At 46.3% G+C, this 23,714-nt stretch overlaps 1 protein-coding gene across 1 annotated transcript; it reads right to left on the bottom strand.

Moving 5' to 3' along the window:
- Positions 1-285: 285 nt before the first annotated feature.
- SCARB2 (scavenger receptor class B member 2) lies at positions 286-23,504 on the bottom strand. Its single transcript, XM_009477182.2, has 12 exons — positions 23,218-23,504; positions 16,426-16,583; positions 12,397-12,544; positions 10,889-11,077; positions 10,023-10,114; positions 9,154-9,273; positions 8,041-8,219; positions 7,333-7,451; positions 5,345-5,418; positions 3,785-3,836; positions 2,977-3,135; positions 286-1,389 (listed from the first exon to the last, which is right to left on the bottom strand). The coding sequence occupies exons 1-12, from the start codon at positions 23,332-23,334 to the stop codon at positions 1,348-1,350; spliced, it is 1,449 nt and encodes a 482-aa protein (XP_009475457.1). The 5' UTR covers positions 23,335-23,504; the 3' UTR covers positions 286-1,347.
- Between the last annotated feature and the right edge of the window lie 210 nt (positions 23,505-23,714).

Raw genomic sequence — 23,714 nt, 5'->3', positions numbered from 1 at the left:
GGAACAGGCAGGCGAGCGTCCCACCGGAGTCCTGCTCCTCGGCCGAGGTTTAGGATACCAGCTCTGGCCTTCTGCTGAGGCAAACGCCTGGAAGAGGCAAAGCTGCAGCTGCGGTACTGTGAGGACGTGGGGCCGGGCCAGCTGCTTTTAGCTAATACAGATCATAAATAACTGCGGCCCCCCTGAAACTTCCCAGTTGGAACTGGCTCCAGGTGAACAAAACGGCTCAACACATCCCCAGCCAGGGAAAAAACCCCAAACCAAAATAATGCAAAAACCACTGCCTCTATTTAGAAGACAATAATATATTTTAAAAATACGTTCCGCTACCTAGATCTAATGGAAATACTTCTCAACGAGAATATTCTTTTAATTGGGGGAAAAAAAAAAATACTTTTGTGATTTTTAAAACAAGTTTCCACTTGACAGGTAAAAGAAAGTGTTATGACTTCTCAAGGCCCTATGCATACCTTAATGCAGAGGTGTGCTTTGATCCTAAACCGTAAATGTAACTGCCAAGTCTGCATTCACATCAAACCACACAGCCGAGAACCGTGACACAAATACCAGAGGAAAAAGAACACCATTTTTGTACCCTCCGCCCTCAAGGACAGTCTTGTGTTTTTAAGTTGAAGAAAAAACCCCAAACCTGAAGGATAAACGCATCGCTAACATGCAATGGGATCCTGCGCAGAGTTAGAACAGTTAAGAGGTCTGTACGGAAAAGCACGTCAAATCGCCCCCTTCTTTTCACCTGGTAACCACAGATGCTTAACAAAGTTTCACTCAGTGTTTTGGATTAGTTGTACAACTCGGTTTTGTGAAAGGACCGATGACATTAATAACAAACAGTCAGTGCATACCGGTAGTAAGTAGCGCGCAACACTTGACAGAAAAGACAATACTAGGCCTACAGCAAAATTGTCCGTTGTTCCTGGGCGATACGGGAGCCCGCTCTGTTTCTTCAAGGGTACTTCGCGGCCCACACTCCTAAGGCCATTTGCAAATTTTACCCGCGTCGTTCCTGTCACGAAGCAGGCCATTTTATTTTCGCCGATACAGTGGTTATGATCGTCTACGGCTGGCGGTGCAGGTACAAAGAGAGTGTGGGGTTGAAAAAAGCAGGATCTCAAGCAGTTTTAAAATGTAGTTTTAAAGTTGTAACTTAGCTGGTAAGAAAAAGTCTCCTCCCTTGACGACAGTGCAGATTCTCTTCCATCTCTATACCACAAAAAGTTATACTCGACACGATCGTTTCTCCGCAGCGGACAACGCCGGGTAGTGGTAGTTGGTATTAGGTCAGCTCTAATAGTTTATTCTCCAAGCTCACATGTTAAAGAAAATCTACTAAGACGTCCTGATGAGCGGGGACCTTTCATCTTCAGTACTCTGAAAGGAAAAAAAAAAAAAAATTGCAACACGGCAAAGTTAGATGTGGCACATCAGAGAGCTTCCACGGTGGGGAAGCTGGATTGCCGAGACCAAACGGGAAAGGGAAAAGCTCTTGGCTCCTACTTCTAAGCACGATTTCCTTTAAGAGAACCAGCACTGCACTAAAAAAAGCGCCAGAGGGTGGATGGCAGCTTGGGCAGGGACCCAGGGCTCGCTGTTAGCACCTTACAGAAGGCCCTAACCCCCCTGGTGGGAGGGGGATCACAAGGAGAGCTGTAACTAGCTCAATTACTTCTGTTTGCAGGAAAAGCAACAAAAGCAATGCAGAGAAAACATGGAATTTAGGTGTCCCTTTGTGATTTTAATCCCTGTGCAGTGTTCAAGAACAGCCAAGAGAGCTGGTACGAAGCTATACGTGTAGGTGGGGCAGGAATGCCTGGTACAGGGGCCTCAGGCCATGGGACAGTTTGGACTCTCTAGCCGAGCCTGCCAATAACACAGGCAGGCTCCAAGGAAAAAGTCCCAGTCTCTCTTGTAAAGGAACCTGAATTACAGTCCCGAGAGCACCTGCTCACGAAATGCTTCCTGGGTACCCAGAGAGAAAATGAAGCATGAAGCCAAGAGAGCCAAAGATCAGCTGCTCAAAGCCACCGCTCGAGGAAGGGAGGCTGCAGACCTCGCCGCCAAAGTGCCGCCACTGCTGCCACCACCGTCGCACCCCTCGTCCCACTGGAGATGCGATGGCAGGGGGACCCGCTGACCCAGACGGGTCCCACTAAGACAAAGCACACGCACGGTGTGGCTGGCTGCTCTGGAGGTAGGCGTGAGGGCACTTTCTCACACTGTTAGAAAGTATTTAGGAAACACCACACAAGCAAGACCACGCTAAGACCGCAGCAACTACAAGGCGAAAGCAGCCTACTAGAGTCCCCAGTCTATTTCTCTAACCAAAGGACCCATAGTTTGGCTCGTCTGAACCCGACTGCCCTGCCTATTAGGGTGAAATTTCGGCATCAGCTTTCACCGTGACTAGCAACCTTAATGCCAGCATGTCATTTTGTGACAGAACTCGTCATAAATAGATGTAGAAAGTAGCACTGTCTCCATAAAACTCCTGCATGCTGTTGTCTGTAAAAGTCAGCTGTTCTTTGGTCATAAATTTGCATTACGATTCTGAAAAATCGTCAACCGGCACAACACAGTTGTTGCTACCGAGAACACTGCCAGATTGTCGCTGACTAATCTGTCCATCAAATACGGTGGACTTTTGCATCTTATCCTCCGGGGTCCTCTAGACAGGCTGATTTTTGTTTTTATTCTTTTTTACTACTGTTGGCAAGGGAATTAGGCACAGAAGACTCAACCTGCCTTACCATGTTTCTTATATTGGCTCCATTCCTTTGTTTTGGTGCATTTATTCTGAGTCTATTAAAACTTCCCTTCCCTAGAAAGGTCATTTTAAACAAAAACAACATATGAAAACGTTTGTGTGCGGAAGGCCACTGAACAGGTAAAAATCAACAAAACGAAAATCAAATACAGGCAGATGTACAGTAAGCAAGGTCAAATTCAAATGCTCCTTACCTCTTCACTTATTCCCCGGGACCTGCACACGAGCACGATAAAAACAATCCCAAAAGCAATTCCTAGAGCCATGATTAAGAAGGGGATTCCAGTTACAACGCTGGCTTCCAACAGGACGTGCTTGAGTTTGCTGGCAGATGCTTCATCGATCAGAACACTCTGGAGCAAAGAGAGATGAAGAGAAAAAAAAGATTTATTTCTGTTCTTCCTTTATATTAGACAGCTTTACTTTTGTGAAGGGTAGGGAAACAACACTCCCATGACTCTCCACCTCTGCTTCATTCTTCTTGATACACTTTCCCTCTAAGAATTCTTAGCTCTCCTCGTGTGACCAGAAGGATCATCTAGTCTGCATTTCAAAACTAGAGTAGTGATTTTTAACTCTCAGTTTAGGAATGGAATAATATAGGCCTAGAATAATGGTGTACCTCATCAAAACTAGTCCCCTGGATCCAAGGAATTCAGTGATCCACCTACCGCCTAGGAACATTCACAAAAGACTACTCAAAAAAAAGATGTGATCTTGTGAAAAGTCCCACCTCCTCACCTGAGCAGCCCTTTTCCTCAGGGCCAACACCTTGGAAATTAAAAGGCCTGGCTGACTGAGTGTGTTTTGCAGGGCTGGACTTAATGCTACGGTCAACAAGCAGCAGGAGGATGTTAGTTAACAAACAGCAACAGTTTCCTACCTATCACTGTATAAAACAACATGACAAACAGCATTTTCTTTTCTGGTTAGCTCCAAGACAGTATTTTTTTCAAGCATAAACATACCACAATGCGGCAAAGAAATAACAAAAATATTTACCTCGTTTATATACATCACTGGGAAAATGAGCGTTCGGATGTTGCCTGTTTCACTGTGTAAAAAAAAACAATTAAAAACTATAGTTTTGCAACTTTTCAACTTGAGGGTTTTGAAGACAGATTGTAATAGAACAACGAACGAGGAAACCGTCCCTAAAAAACCTCTGGGCTGCTCCTTTTTATTGTCAACTTTCACCCCCCTACTGGAACAGAACAATCTCAATCTCCAAGATGAATAATAAATTCCGTTTTGGGAGCGATGGCGTATTTTGGGACTTGATGGGGAGAGAGAGAGAGAGAGAGAGAGAGAGAGAGAGAGAGAGAGTGTGTGATCCGTAAGAGGCTCATTAATAACCGACTCAAGGACAGATTTGTGCCAGTCAGCAGGAATGCTAAGCTAAGCTGATGTTGAAGGTTACTCATACTCGTAAAACACAGAAACTATTGTCCAAGCGACATGCGCGTAGCAGCAAAAAACGCCCAACACTTGGCACACATGAAATAACAGCTTACTCGTAAGTTGTGTTCATGTAGCAGCTCCTGGGCACTAGAAAAGAAGGTGGTGCTCATCTGAAGCAACATCACCGACTCTCCCAAGAGGATCGGGCAGATGAAATACTTCCTTTTTAGTTATAATATATAGCAAAGCTGTGCCAATAAACATCAGCTCAGAAGCTGAGTAGGAAGAACAGCTATCACACAGCATTGGTGAGGAGTAAATCAACGTGTCAGAAAGACGCAAGATAAAGGGAATGGTATTTCTGCACAACTGAGCTGCAGTTTGGGGACATCCCCCTCCAACTGGAACACCCGGAAAACCAGGCAGAATCCACTCGCAACAAAGACGAAATGGGGCGTTGTACTCGCACGTCACGTGGGACTGTACACTGTTCCCATCTGCAGGGTTGTACTGACTGCCAAAGCTGCAGTACAAAGATTGCTCTTGACCAGAGCAACGCAGCCACAGGCAAGGTACTTCCCTCCAGCTGACCGAATCAGCCCTCCCTCCTGATTTTTAGACAGGACTTGCCAGCTGTTGTGAGACAGACGGCTTGGACTACTTTTTGTGCGTGTCAGGGAAAGGCACGAGCAGCCCCGTCTGGGGTCACGCCTTCTCGTTTGGTTTTCATGTGACCACTGCTGAGAAACGATGGTAACTACAATATTTTTGTCTCCTAAAAGCTGTGAAGAGTAGGGCGGCACGTCCTCACTGCAGCGAGTAGCCACTCTCTTGAGTTCTAGCTGCACTCCACTGTGGCAGACCTTCTCTCTGAGCAAACAAACCAGCGTGATATGACTGATGCCATCACAAGCACCACGTGGAAACTGTCCATAATCTCTTGCTTTTCTTGGATACTGTCTTTACTCTGCAGCTGGAACTGCAAAATCTGCTTGATTTGTGAGAAAAGAGGATCCTGCCACTTACACTTGAGATTTGACTGGATTTCTCTGCCTCTCACTTGCTCTCTCCAACCAAGATTCCATCTGAACACTACAGACAAATTAACCTTGAATATCAAATCAGGTCTGAGATATCCACCCGGCAGCAGAGAACACTTACAAAAATTCAGGTAATTTTCTGACGTGGATGTTGATTTGCATCCGCTTGGCTGCTTTCAGGACAAGCCCTGTCAGCTGGGGAATAGAAGAAATCAGTGTCAAAAAAAAAAAAACAACAAACCAACCCACGAGTAAACATGAAAAAAAGGAACTGGGAGAATACAACCTAATATTTACGTTGGGGTGGATTTGACGAGGCAAGACAAGACCCACTTGGTGTTATTATTTATATTGCTTGACCAAGATACTCTTGTAACTCATATACCTACATTCCAGTCTGCCTCTGAATTAAGGAGATGTGACGAGGCTGCAACAGAGATGAGGGTGCAAAGTTATGCTTGGGCTACAGAGAGATCCCCTTTCTTCCAGATCCAGCTGTAGCTTTGGAAAAGGCCGCCACCTACAGCTGTTTGTTCTGCTTTCTGAGCACTGTTGCAGAGACTCCGCAATCTCAGCCGCAAGACAAACCCTTCTTTCTAAAGGGTGAAAACCAGATACTGACCGCAGCCAACGGGAGCGCACGGCCACAGAGATAACGAGCGTGAAACGCTTCTCACAGTAATGCCACCGTTACAGTAAGCGTTGCAATTGGTCGCACAGAAATATTTCCCTCGTTCAAGCAGCAAAATTTAGTCTGGAGAGCGGGTGAGAGAGGGGAGGCGCAGAGCTCATTTTATGGTAGTACAAAAAAGCTGGGTAAATAGGAGCAGGGTAACAGGAAGAACCTGGCACCAAACCAGATACCAAGCAGCATCTGCACTAGATTTTAAGAGAGGAATTATGACATTTCCTCCTGCTTTAGCCACACCTAACAGCGTGACGAGTCAGAATACTCTGCTTCTGTAAACTAGGAAGGTCATGATTTTGCTCTTTCCCACGACCTACATTTGTACGTGTGGATGTAGAGATCAGTGCTGTACTGGTTTTAGCTGGGATAGAACTAATTTTCTTCACAGTAGCTGGTATCAGGCTACATTTTGGAGTTGTGATGAAAACAGTGTTGATAACACAGGGATGTTTTAGTTATTGCTGAAGAGTGCTTACACAGCCTTAAGGCTTTTCCTGTTTCTCACACTGCCCTGCCAGTGAGTAGGCTGGGGGTGGGCAAGAAGCTGGGAGGGGACACAGACAGGACAGCTGACCCAAAGCGGCCAAAGGGATATCCCATACTGTATAACATCATGCTCAGCGACGAAAAACGGCGGGGGAAGTTTGCCAGGGCTGCTGTTGCTCGAGGACTGGCTGGTGGTGACCAGCTGGGATTTTTTTGCATCACTTGTTTTTCTTGGGTTTGTTTCTTATTTACTAAAGCATCTTTATCTCAACCTGAGTTTTCTCACTTTTACCCTTCTGATTCTCTCCCCCATCCTGCCTGGGGGGGAGTGAGCGAGCAGCTGTGTGGTGCCTAGCTGCCTACCGGGGTTAAACCACAAGGGTCAAACCACGGACCGGCAGCTGCAAGCTCCCTTTATTCCTGACATTTCACAGTAAGAATACCAACAACTCTGTAAACTTTCAGGAAAGACATAAATCACCACAGCTCTCTCTCTCCCCTCTCATGACTCCATGCTATCTAAATTGAGTCCAACATCCACTGAATCTTTATTGATTTGCTCTCGTGGTCCACATACCTAGCTTCTTCAACCTGGGGAAAACACAGCCCAGATAATACGCAAATGGTTGGGATGGCAGGGTGAACAGGAAAAGTAGCCTCATCTGCTTCCAAGAAATATTTTAACCCCTTCATCTCATCATGATCAGTCTGATGGCATCTCTAATTGCACAGGCACGATGGGAAAAGTATTTTAATTCTTGCTATCCAGCAAAGTTTGCTCTATACAAGCAAATACAAATAGATCAGTTCGACGTAAACTAGTACAGCTTCCCTGAGGTCAATGGGACTATGTCGATACACGCCACCCAAGAAAGTGACCTAAATCCACGTGCTTGGATTCACCTATATAACCCTTTAAAAAAGGCTGCACTTACAGGATTGATATCCAGAAACGTCTCGTGATATTCCTTTTTTGGATTCATGCCCTCTATGTCCTCTATAAACTTCTGATCTGCTTGGTAGAAATGTGGAGCTGATAGGAATATTGGAGCACCTGGAATGTGAAAACATAGGAAGTCACCACCTAAAAAAGGCAGAGCAGGATTCGAGGAAGTCTCTGAGGACCTCAGAACTCCTCCCGCTGTGCCATTTATAGTGAAAGGAAAAGTCCATTCTGGAGCCACAGAACCAATGCTCTGACTCCCTTTCTTCCGAACAAGCAAGTTTTCCCTTGTGCAGCATCAGCACGGCTTCATGCCTCCAGCTTGCATGCTGGTCTTTTGCACTGTTTTAATTCAGCTACTCAGATGTGACAGCTACCTGGATAAGAGCACAGGGTAAACGCCCAGGCTGTTTCAGTATGGATCCTGGTACTTCCTTCCGATTCCTTGATTTAAATCATTGCTGGAGCAGTTTACATCATTGCATTATTATTACCACTAAAGCATTTAAATCATTGCTGGAACATCCCCTCAGATCACCGCTGCATTTTACAACCAAATGATCACTTGTTGGTGGCCGATTTCACTGAGCACAATCATAACCCTCCAGGCCTCAAACTGCCTCATTTATTTCAGATAGAAAGGAGAAATACGTTCCCCGCTGATGTCCTTCCAGTCTGCCTCCACTGCCTGCTAACATACCTTGCTTGCAGATGCTGACGTTGAGGACGCCAGTGCCAGGGCAGTTTCCTGACGGCACGCAGAATCCAGCATTGTCTGGGTTAACCGTCGTGTTGGCAAATACCATAGAAGAGGGCACAAAGCGGTAGGTTGGGATGCCGGCAACAGTTCCTGAGCTGTCGTACACCAGGTACAAAGATCTGCGAGGAAGAAAAGCCAGACCCAGATTTGTTAGTCTTGAGCACACACTGACACCTGCTGCAGATGTCTCTTTGCTGATGCCTGTGTATCAACTTTGGTTTACAGTAAGCCAGAGGTTTGGTTTAAGCCCATTCCAACGATCTTCTGTATTAATTTTAGTAGGCTTTTGATCAGCAAATACAAAAATCTCATCGTTCTGCTGCTGCACAAAACAGAGGATCCTGTGCCAGCTGTGCTGCCGCAGGGACACAGATGCCTGCCTTCAGCATTTCCGGGTCTCGCTCCGGTCCCCACGTTGCTATTGCGTGTTGTGTGAGACAGTGCTGGTACACGCTGCTGAGAGGGACGAGGAAAGGAACACGGTCGTGCAAGACAGAAACATTTGGCAAATCCTGAATTTAGCGTAACGCACATCTGTATTGACTTAAAAGAATTTCAGATCGGTTTTGTTCTTCACAGACAGGGAAATGGGCAAGGGAGTAGACAAGGTGGAACATGAGGAAGGAAACGCCAACATTTTCTGCATCTTGTTACATTTCAAACGGCATTATGTCAAGTCACGAAGCTCTAAAGAGGCCAATCTGGGTTCTCTAACAAAGCAGGGCACAGAGGAAGATTTTGGAGGAAAGAAGGTTCAGGCAAAATTCATATAAATCCTTCCATTCCCCTCATTACAAGCCTTGTAAGGCCGTTCAGTCAGTCTTTCCAGACGTCTTCCAAGTTTTCACTGTATCTTCATTTTGAAATAGCACATCCTTACCTTGATGGGTTTTTTTTGGTGTAACTCTGTTAACCTTCATCCCGTGAATAAATGCAGAACCCTCATACTGTTCAATAAAATCACGGGAGGAGAAACACCAGCCTAACGTGAAACCTCCAGAGGAATGGAGGTAAATGCTCTGCTTTAAAGTCTGAGTGACATTTTCTCCTTACCTGCAGAAATCAGAAGAAAAGATATAAATTTTCTCATCTTTGCTAATCAGCGGGTGAAAGGATGTCCCATCTGTTCCATTGATCATGTTACATGTCTTTGTTGTCCACCAGCTCAAAGACCTGAAGAAAATGAAGCAAATAGAGTAAGGGTTAAAACATTTTTTGAGCGGTGGTCAGGTGATGCCAGCTCAGAGTTTAAGCAAACGAGAATCAGACCTGTACAGCGCTAAGTCCTCTGGCCTCAGCTCCGCTAACAAAAAAGGGGATTAAAATCGGTTTAAACTGCATTTATAGTCTCTTTAAACTGGCGCCAGGCAAGCAAGAATACGTCTGCAAGAGTTCCTCCCGTATACGTAATTGCTGGCAGATGTTTTGTTTAATGGGAGAGGGACGCTTCAGGTAGTTCCTCTTTGGTTTCTCTGTAACCCACGCTGCCGGCTGAAGAAGCGTTAGATACCCAGGCACAAGATGTCCCAGCCTCGGCTCTGGGTACAGAGCAGCAAGGAAGGGTGGTGTCTGGGAATACCGGCTGTGGAGATGCGGGAATACTGGCCGCACAGGTGGCTGGGATGGGTGTCCTAGAGGAAGGAGCAGAGAGAGGGTCACCTCTGGCAAGGGGCAGTCAGGGATTTGGAGGGGAGTACGCACAGCAGGCTGCTCTCTAAGGGCCGGGGCTGTCTTCCTTTCCCAGTTACGTGACGCAAACCAAACTGCTGGGGGGCTGGTCTCAAGCTACAGCTGCTAAGAGCTACCGCCATCCTCAGAATAAAAGGACCCCCCTTTTTTTTTTTGTAAACAACGCTTATGTTCATCCAAAACGTGAAAAGGGGCAGATTTTGACAGAGGCCACACCACGCTGAAAAACTTACTCTTTTCCTCTCCATTCCACAATCCTTGAGAAGTTAAGGTAGTTCGTTTCCCCACTAAGAAAAACATATTCTCCATCATCGGTTCCATTCATCTGCAGACAGACACGCGAGTTTTTAATCGTTCCAGTCATTCTGTAACAGCTGGCTGGTAACTACAACGCGGCGGCAGGAGTTTAAGCTGTCAGCACTTCAAATCCACCCTAGGAGTGAGGGACTCCCTCTGAGGGAAGTGCAATTCATTAAACTCCACCTCGAATATAAATGAGGTGGAAGTGACTGGGCTAGATTCTTACACGTCCCAAGTGCAGCAAACATAACATGAGATTAGCCTTTTTTTCCTTTGAAATTTGCCTCTGAAAAAACAGCCCTTAGCAAAAAAATTAACCCACAGAAAATAAGCTGAGCACTGCAGGTGATCTCCAAGAAACAAGGAGTCCCCACAGCCCAAAATGACGGGCAATCAGAAACACCGTGGAAGCCAGTAATGGCTCCAGCAGAGAAATACCACGCAATTTCAATCAATTACTAAGGAAATCGGTCAGGAAATTGTTCTAGTAGTTTGCACAACTGGTCCCACAGCGCCTCTGTTATTCAAGCCAGCACAGGCATAGGGGAGTGGCTTACATCCACCCTTGGACAGCGTATCCACAACTGAAATAGGGAAGTCAGATAAAACTCTCACAGCTGTGCTACCAGCCCGATACAGCCAAAGTGAAGCGGGAACATCCGTTTGCTATCCCTGCAGCCTACCTCCTGGCCTCAGTCCCAGCACATCCTTCTCAACTGGCTGGCGACGACAGTCCAAGCTCTGTAGCAATGACATCATTCCCCACCTAAAGCGTCACAAAGTCGTGCATACCAGTTACCTTATTAAAGAAACCAAATACTGGATCGATCTCAGGATGCAAAAGATGAATGGTTGACAGGAGCCTGTCTTTGTAGCCCCACAGTAATTCGTGAACGGTGTGAACTGTGAACAGGGATTCTTGGTACAGAAGCAGCAGCACCTCAGTGGCAAATTGAAGAGGGGTTGACCTGGTCCACTCCATCGCAGTCTGCCAGGGGATTGGAATAAGGGAGCGATTTATTGTCAGATTTATTGCAGAATAAATAATACCAGCTGCATACAAACACAGACACACAGACACATTTCAGCATTGCACGTTTCAACCGTATTTTCAGTTTCATTATTTCCACTCGCGGCAAGTAACGTGCTGGCTAACAGGTTCTTCAGCTTATCTCCCACAGGGATGTGCTCCTGCAGATCCCCGTTCAGCCTGGCACGGGCACACCACCAGCTCAGTTTCATGCCATTAACTGCCACAGTCTTAAGAATGGATTTTAAGCGAAAAGTGCAAAACCGCTTTCTAAACAGCCTGAATTTCACAAGTATATTACAGCTGGAGACATGCTTTGAATTCCACCCTTAGGAAGTTACAGTTTACATTTTCAAAAGCCATTTTTAAGACATAGGCATTTCGCCAAAATGCAAACAATACCATAGAATCACAGAATGCCCCGAGTTGGAAGGCACCCACAAGGACCATCGAGTCCAACTCCTCCAAAATTTATTTCCTTTCTCGCTGACAAGTGATTTTACAACATCTTTAAAACAGCAAAAATAAAAGAAGGGAATATTCCTTGGGCAAACCAACCTGTAGTTCTTCTAGTACTGCCCATTACAGTACATCGCAGTCAAAAATCTGAACAAGAGACAATACTTACCACCACTCAGATGCCTGGGAGGAACTGTAAATACAGTGACCGTACTGTTCGCAACTTTTCGTAAGCTGAGTCCTATCTACTACTACGTACGGTGCATTTATGTTTGATTTTATGAACGAATACAAGACATTTTTGGAAATGCTGGGGAAAAAGTAGAAATGAACGTACCCTGTAATCGAAGTCAATTAAACTAGTATGGGGAGTAAAGGCTTAGTTACGCAACCGACAAGTCTTCTAGTACAGCCTGATTTCCTTTGGAAGGCATGACAGCTTTAGATCTGCTTGTTCTCACACTATCCCTGGATGAGACAAAAAATAATGGTCTGCCTCTGATCACCAAAATGAGACCTCCTTTGCAGAGTACTTTCACCTAACCCAGTCTGGGGGCGCACGTTTCAACTTGAATTTTCTTCTGAGAGCACCTTTTCATTGAGCTGTATCTGAAACTCCTCTGTTATTTTTTTTCTCCGTTTGAGATGCAGACTTGGAGGCAATTTTTGCAAGTTTGACAAAAACAACCCCAAGCATTCCAAACTTTCTCATTCAAAAGTCAGAGTTCCTCTTATGCATTTGCATTTGACATCTCTAAATCCCTGGTTTCACTTACTTATAGAAACCTAACGAGCCTGATCTCTGAAAGAGAACTCACCACTGCAGGAACATTAACTGTTCTAATCAGGTCCACTTCAGGGTCTCCAACGGACTTCTGCGGCTCAAATACATACGTCTTTGGATTCAGAGCAGATACTTTGGTACCATTGTCCAAAAACTGGACGTGCACTCTTGGCCTGTATTCTCTGAAAAATAAGAGAGTTTGTTCTCTAATCCAGTTAAACAAGTACACGTAACATGAATTGCAATTAACTTACGGCTATTCTACTGCTTTAAGCCCATAAAGGATGGGATTTTCAGTTCATTAGGAGTAGATTCACTTTTGCTGCTGCTGCTGCTGTCAGCAGCAGAACTTCCCTTTGGGTCAGTGCAAGCTGAATCAGACCTCACAGGGTGCTTCCAAAAAAGTCACCCCACATGTTAATTGCACTTTATAATTTTGCCTCATCTTTAAAAACCTCCAAGGAAAGAGAACAATCTCAGACAGTACAGATGGATTTAGAGGCACTATCTATGGAACTGCCCTTGAAGTACAATTCGAAAGCGAAACTTTTGCCTCTTTGCTGCAGGCAAAATTCACTCCCAGGCAGAACAAGATGTAGGCTTCACGTAAGTCTCATTAACCCGACCTAAGAACCTACCAGAATCTTTCTGCTGGCTTCAAGGTACTTTGCACTAGGACTTCTGGACTTACATATGACACGAGCCCAGAACAAGCCTCCTTTTAGCTCGTCTCCTTTACTTCTCAGGCAGGAATCCTGGACACGAGAGAAGCGCAACTGAATTTTTGCCGTGAACTACTCATGGCCTGGGAGGTAGCTTCTGTCACTGTCTAAGCACTCAGACAAGCAGCATAAAACTCAGGACTGCTGACAAACAAGTGCAATTGGCAAGAAACATCAAATGCTACCTGCTGGCCTGATGAGGAAGTCGGATCTTAATTACCCTGAAACACGTGTCATAACCATAATTCAGTCTGTTGCCACTACCATTTTACAAAAACGAAACACACAATTCCGTAGAACCGTCTGGCTCAGGCTCAACATGAGCTACGCACGTGTCTTCAGCAAACCTGAAAAGGGAAATGGCAGGTTGTCTGCTTGTGGCATGATCCTTTGGGCGTACACACGAAGTGAAATACACTGTATTTCGTAAGTCTACATTCACTCAAGAGTTTGTTGACATTTACATTGCTTTGCTTCCTGTGTAAATTTTAAGTCCCAAGATGTGAGGGTGAATTAGTCTGCAAGACCCTGCGCTATGATGTCTTTCATTCTTTTCAGATCCTAGATCCTATCCTGGCTGCACCAGATCCATCGATGAGGCTTCACGACAGGCTGTATTGCTCTGGCTCAGTCTTTCAAATTTAAAGCAAACTGGAAAGGCCAGTGAAACTATTCTTGTGAGAAACCAACCAGTTCCCATCCTCCTTACACAAACAGCTTATCTACCGCTCTTCAGCATCCCTACCACCTGGGAAGGTTTTGGTCTGGCAACGCTTCCAGCTTGATTTGCTGTACAAGAGGCTGTTGCCAATCTACTTGATACCCTAGGTCTTGAACTGAGGGGATGCGCACGGACACTTGTGAAGCGCCTTCCTTAAAATAGGCCAGAGTTAACCTGAGAAGCCTCTCCAACTCTGCAAGGGCGGGAGAGTAAACTAATACTCCCTGATTAGGGTCCAAGCAGGAGGATCTCAGATGTTAAAGACAAAAAGCTGTAAATGCGTGCGAGACCAGACAACATTCACGCGTTCTTTGGGACTCGGCCGACTCGGGCAGATAAGCAGCTTGCACTTTAGAATTAATTATTTCATATGCTGCAAATTCAACTTCCAGGATTTAAAAACACAAGCACTACTACATTTTTGTTACAGAATCTACCTCTGCGCTAACTGGGTTTCCAATCTATGTCGGTCAAAACTACGAATTGCAGGAAGAATACGCAGGAGAAGATTCTGTTTAGCCGTCCCACCTCCTCTCTGTGACTCATTAGATTTTTTTCCTCTGCTTGTCTGGGCCAGTTCACTTCCAGCCTTTCTCCATAATACCCTGTTTTATAAAAACACTGAGCCATGCACTTCATCTTATGGCATTTTAGGTGTTCTGTCACACGCTACACCTAAACGAGTCTCTAATGCTTTGCTACACGGGGCCTGTGAGACAAACTTGGTATCTTTTCTCTGGCTTGAGCATGCAGTATGCCTGCAACATCCCTCCCTTCTCCCTCTCCTCCCACATGCCTCCTCTCTTCCCCCACCCACCGCTGACAGTCTGGTACAGCCGGCAGTGACAGCTAGGCAAGGACTAAAGAATCTGCTGGAAAACAACACTCCACTTTCTAACTTTCCTCTTTCTTCTCTCAGACAGAGCACAGCACAATCGAATCCTGTTCAGACATGTCAATATCAGGCTAACCAAACAAGCCAGAAGTAACTGAAACACGCAGCGCTGGAACGCGCAGCCTCCCTCCCTCACACCGCAATAAACAATTCAGGGAGAGCCCAGCCGGCCCGTGGCGCGCGTTGCAGGGGAAGGCTCTCCCAGCAAGCCACAAACCAGCCGCTCAGGCTGGGCCTCCCTCGGGCACAGACCAACCCATCCAGCTACACCACCAGCCCTCTCCATCCCACTGAAATCTTTCACGAAGAAGGTGCAGCTTCACAAACACCCAGAAGACACTCGGAGCTAAGGAAAGGGAAAAAAGAAGCTAGCAAAGGGGACTGAGTACCAGGGTGCAGGAGAGCACAGGTCTATGTGGTTTCACGTAGCTCTATTACACCTAGATCCCAACCTATTTATCTCCTGAGAGAATGCGCTGCTGACTCATTATCAGCATTATACTACAGAGAGCTGAAGAAAAGCCTGGGAACTTGAAAGCTTATGTATCTTTTCTCCAGCTCTACTGGTTTATCTAATACAAGGTATTTTGCCAAAGTACCACATGTAGTTTGCCAAGGCTAAACAGACACAGTACTGAAATGCAGAGGAGATGGGGAAAAGATTGATGGCGGAAGGTAAAGCAAAGCTGAGGCGTGGGAGGAAAGAAACAGCAAGAGACTGCAGAGACCAAGGCTACCGCAAAGGCTCTCACTTTTATTCTGTATTATATATATTCTATAGTATTTTTTTCAAATACTAACAACCAGATTCTGATCATTTTGCAGCATAGGTGAAGATAACTCCCTCTGGCACTGAGCCAGCGCCCGGTCTGAATGAGCGCATGTGACCTGAAGCGAGACTGACAACGAGCAGTCAACGCTTTTGCCGTGGTCCTCACACCTCCGTGACTTCCAAGACGTAACGCTTCCTGCCACAGGACTGCTCCTGGTTTACACCGCTGCATGCAGCGGAGCAGAAGGAAGCTCTAAAGGAAAACTCATTCCTAAGGTGACTTGAAAATCTCTCCACGTGCAGCAGACTCAGACTGTTCAGGGTGTAGCCATACCACGCAGAAGCAGAGTTCAAGAGGCTGGATAAGCTCCGACACTGCACGTGGTCTTAAGTCCAGCTGTCTGTAAAAATGGCAGATATGTCTGAATCTACGTAGGTTTTATAGCGAGGGTTGGCTGAGGAAGATCCCTGCAGTACCACTCTCTAACTGGTTTTCTGGCCACATTTTTACCGATGCGAATTGTGCAACTTCAGCTAGGAACTAATTTCTGAGTAAACACATGAATCACGCTTTTATGCAATGCTCCTCTCCCCAGACTCTCAAACATTATCCAACCAGTCACTGTTTTTTCTCTCCTAAGACAATAGGCCAGGCTGCAAACAACTTCCTCTGTGTTCAGCAGCTGAGGAACAGCAGCACACAAGCAAAATCTTGCCCCAAACGTGATAGAAGTCACTGGCTTAATCTGAAATTGATTCCAAGTTCTCCAAGTGTCAGTCTAGTTATACTGCCTGGGAGGTGTATGACCCTGCTCCCTTGCATGAACTTTTACTCACACACCAGCAGCTAGCTTTTCTCCTAGAATGGGATCCCAAGCGTTCTGGATCCCGCTTTTTGGCTTCCTCACACGCAACAGATTTAGTGAAAGGTGAAAATAGTGAAATGGTCCTACCGGTAGGTGTACGGCCCTATTTCCTCTACAAGAGGAGTAGCGCCTTGAAGGACTTCTAAAGGATTTGTCACGTTAAAAAAGTAGAACTGCATGTAGACTGGTGGAGGAGGATCCTCCCAGGCTTCAAAGGTTTCCGTGCCATTTTTCAATACTGTTCCCTGAAACAAGAGAAAGACAGATTAGCTCTTAACGATAGACGCTGTATGATATTTACAGGAAAGACAGGAATCCCATGTCCTCAGAACAAACACAGGCAATAGGATTTGAGACCGCAATTCTACAAATGTTTATACACATGTTTCACTTTGAAGCATCTCACGAGATCAGACACATGCTACAATCGCTGGCAGGCTAGGGGCGTACGTTTGTTGTTCCACTTCTTCCCACAAACACTTCTGCCTGACATTTTTGAGAAGGAAGACTTATCAGCTCTTACCCAGCCATCCTGTTGCGTTTTCTGTGACAGCAAAAACCTAACCTGGTGTAAGATACCACGAAACACACCTAACATCAGAGATAAAAGTGGAACTCAACAGAGGGAGGCCAAGAGGGCCTAAGAGAGACCTCTTAGGAGGAACAAGGCCAGAAAAGCAGCTTAGATTCCTTCCATTTATGATTTCTTTGCCTAAGAATGTCAGATTCCAGTACAGGTGGGAGATTCTGTCTCCAAAGCAACTAGACTTTGTTTTTCAGCGGCCTGTGAGGAAAACCTGCACGTGACAGAAATTTCTTTCACGTAGGCATAATGGGATTCGTGCCTTTCCGAGGTCTCTGAATAGAGCAACGATTCTTCACCCTCTGTCTTTAATTACTTCCCTACAGCAATGCATGCATCTCCTTTCATTCTATTTTGTAACCAATAAAACGTGGCCCTACAAAAGAAAAGCTATAAATCATTATTTTATGACAGAAGCGCTTAAGTAATGAATCACTAATTCCTTTACCTACCAGCACATACATGTTATAAGGAAGTCACAACCGTACCTGTCCATAGCTACATTAGAAACATACAATACGGGTTTCAACCCCTCATTTTATTACCATTCCATTTTAGCTAAAATTCACCCCAACTATAGAAGCATCACCACCACCACCACCAAAATCAAGGCTTTTCATATAGGATTTTCAGGAATAAGCACAAAGAAAACTCTGTCTTTGAAAACCTTATCACCTGTAGGCAGAAGAAGGGGAGGGGGGGAATAATTTGCAATTAAATGGGTCTCATCAACACTTGCTCTTCCTATTCTTCTGAGAAAACAAGTCAAATATTGTAAGTGCAAGCTCGAAAGCAGGGAAGATTGGACAGCTGCCATTTCTTGGTTACTGTTTACGGGGTCTTAACTTTATCAGCCACAGTTGCCTCAGGACTCATTCTTGGCCCTCCCACTTCAGGAGCTGTTTTCTCTCCATGTAGATTTTAATTTTGAATAATTAGATAAAGAGAAGACTGTTTCAAAGAAAAAAATTATTGGCAAGAGCTTGGAATGGCAGCAGTATTGCTGAATAGCAATTAAAGCCAACCCAGCTGGTAGCACTTTGCAGTTGCAGACTGCTTTCCGCTGAGAATTTCAAAGCACGTATTCTGTGCACACCACAGAAAAAAAAAATGTATTTTAGACATGCTTCAGGAGCTTTGTGCATTTCTTGGAACTACCAGCACCTCCTATGTACCATTTCCTACACAGCCCAATGCTTTTGATCCTCTTTTCTTGCGATCTATGCCAAGGAGGCTCATCCCTGTATTCAGACAGAGCCCTCCTGACGTTGGTTTGTAGGATCAGGAACAGAAAATCTGCCCAAATCAGGCATACTGTTTCCACGATGCCACCACAAAGGGCTGGGAGCGAGACAGCAATGTATTTAAGACACCTGCAGATGACCGTGATAGCTTTTCTCCATATGCAAGTAGCTACAAAGTCAATTATTGCAGAGGTGGTGGTGTAGCGAACTACCGATGTCTGCTCCCTTCCCAAACTGTATAAAGCTCACATCTCTCACGTGCAGGAAACACAACGGGTATAAGCTTGACACTGACAAAAAGAGTAACTATTGCCTGTCTTGACCTTAACCATCCATATCCAGGAATTGGAACTGTTCCCTAACAACTACTAAGCATATTCAGGGCACCTGTCTACTGCTCAAATGTCTCTCATATGAGGCAGCTAAAACAACAGATTATTACTCAGTCTAAATGTGCAATGTTTAAAAATCCAAGTGCACCCTGGTCATATTCATTCCAGTTTTAGGCTCCGGTCTATCCGTTACGACAGAGGGATCACATTTACCATGTGCAGGGAGGCCACGTCCCCTGTCCCCCTCTCCTGAGCTGGACTGAAAACAAGCAGCTCCCCAACTCGATGTAGCATCGCTGAACGTAACATAGGTTTCTACCGCGCTCTCTATATAGACACATATGCACCAGATTAAATGCAAAGAGCATTAATAAGGAGGAAATGAAGGAGCTTTTCGCTGGCAGGTTGGTTTAAATACAGGCTCTTGAGATAACTGAAATCTTAAGTGATCCCCCGGGAGATTGGCTACAGAGCAAAAGGGCAGTGAAACAAAGTCATCTGGTGATTTTTTTCCTGGACCTGCACGACACCATTTGGATCTCCCACGGAAATGATGTGCCTATTTATAGCTCCGTACAGTGACAGCCCCAGCTGTAAACCCAGAGTCACAAACTTCTCAGCTGGATTCAGATAGACTCCCATGAAATTCTCAAATAATGAAATACAGTAAGCCCTCTTCATCTATTTTTCACCAAACGTTACCAGGGATATTTGGGTCTATCACATGATATTACACAGCCTGGACCTGAGAGAAAAATCTGAGCACATATTTTTAGGCAAAACATATGTCCACGTCCCTCAGCTGACGGCATCCAAGTTTAGCTCTGATGACTTTGCTCCACATCAGAGCAGGATCTGATGTTACATGACTGGGATTGCTTGGTTTTGTGTCAGAGCTTGTGTTCACTACTAGGTTGGGTGGGCTGTGAGATATTAGATCACAGGACTGCTCTTTAACCTAAAATACGTGAGACAGACAGCTCTACTGTAGCTATTGCTGCTGTACTGCGTAAGGCCAGAGAATCAGGCCTTTCCTCTTGATCCATTTATACGCGAGAACAAGAGACGCAACTTAGAGCATTCAGAAACCTCAAGTCAGACACTAATCCTGCAGGCAGTAGCCTAGAGAGGCCTCAGACCCAGAGATCCTATCTCAGAGAGATGCACGGGTGTACCTACTGCAAGATCACAAACCTAAAAGCAGCGGACAGTCTCACCTCCTGTCTTCACTCAGAAGCACAGCAGGGGTTCTCCGTTCCACGTGGAGTCCACGCTCATTTCAAGTGTACCATAGCATCCTTCCCACTGACTTTATTTATCACGCCAGTCCTGAAGTTGCAGCTACCTCTTTCTTTGGCTTTTCCTTATCTTGACCACGCTTCACAAGAAGAAAATAAAAAGCGAGCTTCCCCTCCCAACTGTAACTGTTACTGGCAGCGATAGCGGGGGTGGGAAATGGTACTGAACATTTTTGGAACCTACACAGAAAATTAAATTCTTTTTTCTTCCCCTGGAACTGCAAAACGTTCTAATTCCAAGACATAGTTTTATGCATTCATCTACGGCAGAATTTAATGGCAACTTTTAAGACAAGTGATAGGGTAAGCTTTCAGACCAACGTGAGCAGACTTCTCTGACCCTGCGCCTTGGGAATGGTCTGCTCAAAAGGAGCGTCTCAGCTGATCCTTCATCTAAGCCTCCGCACTAAACCATGCCGAGAGCTCTAGCAGTTCACATTGAACAACAACAATAGAAGATCAAGACATAAACTAAATCAAGGGACAAAATATCTTCCCTCTCCTTTTGTCCCCTAAACACTCCAGACAATCCAGCTCTAGAGACAGCTGGCACTAAGAGTCCAGTGAAATTTCAAGGGGTTAGAAGACTAAGCGTTTTCTAAAATTACCAGTGGAAGGTATGGGGTATAAAGAAAACACTTGAGGTAAAGGACTGATTGCCCAAGTTTGGAATTAGGTGCATAAATCAAAGACTGTCATATGCATAAACTGCACGCTTATGGCAATAAAATACATAGCCATATAACCAACATGTCGCATAAGGCAAACACTGCTAGCAGCTAGGAAAGCCTTTCTCCTCTGGGCAGCTAATTTATTCTTGTTCATTACAGGTTTTTTGCCCTTATTCAATGGAGCTTCAGGTGCTAGCCCCTGACAACAAACTGATATTGGACAAGTTGGACATCTGATCTGGCAAATGAGACAGAAGAAGCTGACAAGATCTGAATGCCTTCTGGGAAAGGTGCTCCCACTGTCCTTGTCACTACACATCTGCCTGCTAATTTTCAAGGGGATGTGGAGCCTGACGCCGGGCTGGATTCCCCCCTCTTCCCACACTCCCTCTGTATCCAAGAACCCTGCCTTTGGCTTGGAAGGACGCAGCACACAAACCCCCTACTGAAAGCTGACCCATCCTCAGTGGTTCACAGGTCCTGGGTTTGGACACAGAGGTGCTCCAGCTGCTCCAAAACGCGGCCTTCCATTTCAGCTGTAGTTGAGACTGCAAACTCTTTGCTGCAAGTCAGCTCTGTTTCAGGACTGCTGGAAAGCCCTCAAAGGAACATGAACTACCTATCGTAAGGGCAACCTCTTGCCTCTTCTGCAACTCCTCCAAAGACGGAGAGGTTGAGGCAGCTAAGAAGGGCCAGAGTGCAGAGATAACATTTCATGTCCAATGCCCTGGACCGCAGAGAGCTAGAAAATCTTGAGCCTTGCCACATTTCAACGGCAAATTGAGATTTGTCTATTTGCACAAGATTTTCTAAGCTGCATAGACGCTTACACAACAGACAGCAACTTTCTAGACTACATGCAAATGAGAAAAAGCTCACGTGGGGTGAAGCACACGTGGAAAGCAGCTGAATGAGCAGAGTGACTGGGAGCACACTGCTTTGGGGCTGAAAGCTGTACTTCTGCAGTTTGTGTGCGTGGCTCCTGGACAAGGCCAGGAGGGAGTCGTTGGCTAGCGCAGGGAGCAGGACGCTTGATTCTGTGCAATCCAGATGTACGCTAGCGCAAGCTGAAGACCGGTAAGCAAGAAAGGACTGAGCTCTGGAAACTTTATCCTGCATTACTGAAAGCCTTGCTGAGCGAATACCAACTTACTCTTACATAATCAACCATTAAGGGTAAGGAGCATGTAGCTAAGAGATTAATACGCATAAGGAGGATCACGCCTAATTCCCGACAGTCCTACACTCTCCCACCAATCCATTTTCTTTACCCCACTGCTCTTTGGATAAGAGCACGAAACAGACTTGAAACGAGAACTTCTGCTGTGATGCAGAGGATAACAGACTCCTTTCCAAAGAGAACTAAGATCTGGGAGATGGAACTGCACGTGCCTATGCAGAGCTGTACTGATTTGGCTTGGTTGGCATACAGCTTTGCGTACGTTAACACTCACATCACTTCACACCTGGCTGTCAGGCCGCCTAGAAAAGGTACGGACTGACAACCAAATGACTACAGGATAAACCATCCACTACCCACGCTGCGCTCCAGCACGGCAGAGGCACGTACCTGCGAACAAACGCTGCAGGAGTAGCTGTAGGAGCGGTTCCTGAAAAGCAGCTGACACACTGGCAGGCTGCACGACCGACAGCTTACCCTATAGTAGCCTTTTTTTTTTTTTCTTTTTTTTTTGCTGTCCCCTGAAGTTTACAGGCACACTTCAAAGTCCCACAACTTGCTTTAAGCTGACTGCCAACCTAAAATTGCACTTGCTAAACCAAACTGAGTTAAGACAATACATCTTCTATGTAAGGAAGTGCTCCCTGTCAATACCCCAAAGAACAGAAGAGTACATGGGTTAGGACATCACAGGGGATCAGCAGGCTTTGGTCACCAGTCAGACAATAGCACTGGTCAAATCCCTTCATTTGTTAGCACTCTTGGTTCCGCTTTCAGAACAGCAGAGAAGAGAATATTCCTCAGACTAGGCAGGTAAATAATTGTTCATTTACATGCTTCTCAGGCATTTTAAGGGAGTTACTAACACTACCACAGTTCACCCTTCTCACCGGACCACGAGTTAAATGCACAGAGCCAGTATGAGAGAGAAACAAAAGCTTAGGCAGACGAAAAACAGCGAAGGGCTCTGCATTCGTAACAATGCCAGGATGGGTGTTCCCAAAGCGCGCTACATGCGGCCTTTAACAACAGGGTGAAATGCCTCGCTGTCATCACCCAGCCTGGTAAACCAGCATGTGTTTCAGCCCATAGCACCTCTGGCTGTGCTCCAGAGGCAGCAGTAAATGGAGCAGCAGAACAAGCTACTGTATGAAAGCTGCAAATCTACGACAGGGATGGCAAAACAGGAGGGGTGCTTTAGGTGTCCCCTGCTCACCTCATGTGCTGCTGCTCTGGAGAGGGCTCCTCACTACAGCTGCTGCCTCACAGCCAGTAAAGCTGCCTCAAAAGAACTAATTTTTACTCCTTTTTACTCATTTTTTACCCAGCCCGGGCCCACTGCATCCTGAGCTCCATCCTGAGCCCCAGCCTAGCCGGGTGGTGCAGGGCAGGGGGGCTTCACTGCCCAGGGATGCTCCTGCCCTCGCCCAACCACAGCCGGTGCAAGGAGGGAGCCAGACAACGCCACCCGCCGGCCCTCTCCCTCCCTCCCTCCCTCCCTCTCCTCCCAGGGTTATTTTGAGAGGGAATAAACCCGTCAGGAGAGACTGGGGCGGGAATCGTGCTCTCACCTGCTTCACCTGCAGATCCACCACTCTCTGGAAGACGTGTGCGACCAGCAAGGAGATGCTGGCGATGAGCAGCGTCATGGCCAGGACCCCCACGGTGACGAGGCACAGCGACTTCATGGCTGCTGCCGAGGAAGGAGGGACAGAGGCACCGTCGCCGCCGCTGCCACCGCCGACGCCAGGCTGCGGCCGGGCGCAGGGGGAGGGCGGCCGCCTCGCCCCGCCTGCCGAGGGGCCGGGAGGAGCCGCCGCTGCCGCCGTGCCTCTTCCGCCCCGCAAGACGAGGAGGGTCCCGGGGCTGGGGAACGGCTTCTCCGCGGCCGGTGGCAGGGTGGGAGCGAGGGGAGGGACCGCAGCTCTCCCAGGGGGAGGTTTTGTGCTCCGGGTCTGGCAGGCCCTTGACTCAATGCACCAGGCACCAACGCCCTACCCTGCTTACCAGGAAAGAGAAAAATGTATCTGAAAATAATTTGGTTTTGTTGCTGTTCGCAAGATGAGCT

This window comes from Nipponia nippon, unplaced genomic scaffold (genome assembly GCF_047370975.1).
Source record: "Nipponia nippon isolate SJK-2023a ecotype South Korea unplaced genomic scaffold, ASM4737097v1 scaffold_6, whole genome shotgun sequence".
Lineage (NCBI taxonomy): Eukaryota > Metazoa > Chordata > Aves > Pelecaniformes > Threskiornithidae > Nipponia > Nipponia nippon.
Note: the sequence above shows the minus strand (reverse complement) of the source record. Positions and strands in the feature narration are given on the sequence as shown.

What these genes read in the sequence shown, in the direction of transcription:
- SCARB2 (XM_009477182.2), bottom strand. Translation starts at nt 23,334, where the DNA reads ATGAAGTCGCTGTGCCTCGTCACCGTGGGGGTCCTGGCCATGACGCTG. An exon ending in TATTTGGTTTCTTTAATAAG is followed by an intron (nt 10,115 to 10,888) that starts GTAACTGGTATG and finishes GTCTGTCTGCAG; the next exon opens with ATGAATGGAACCGATGATGG. An exon ending in TTTTCTTCTGATTTCTGCAG is followed by an intron (nt 8,220 to 9,153) that starts GTAAGGAGAAAA and finishes TCTTCCTCGCAG; the next exon opens with ATCTTTGTACCTGGTGTACG.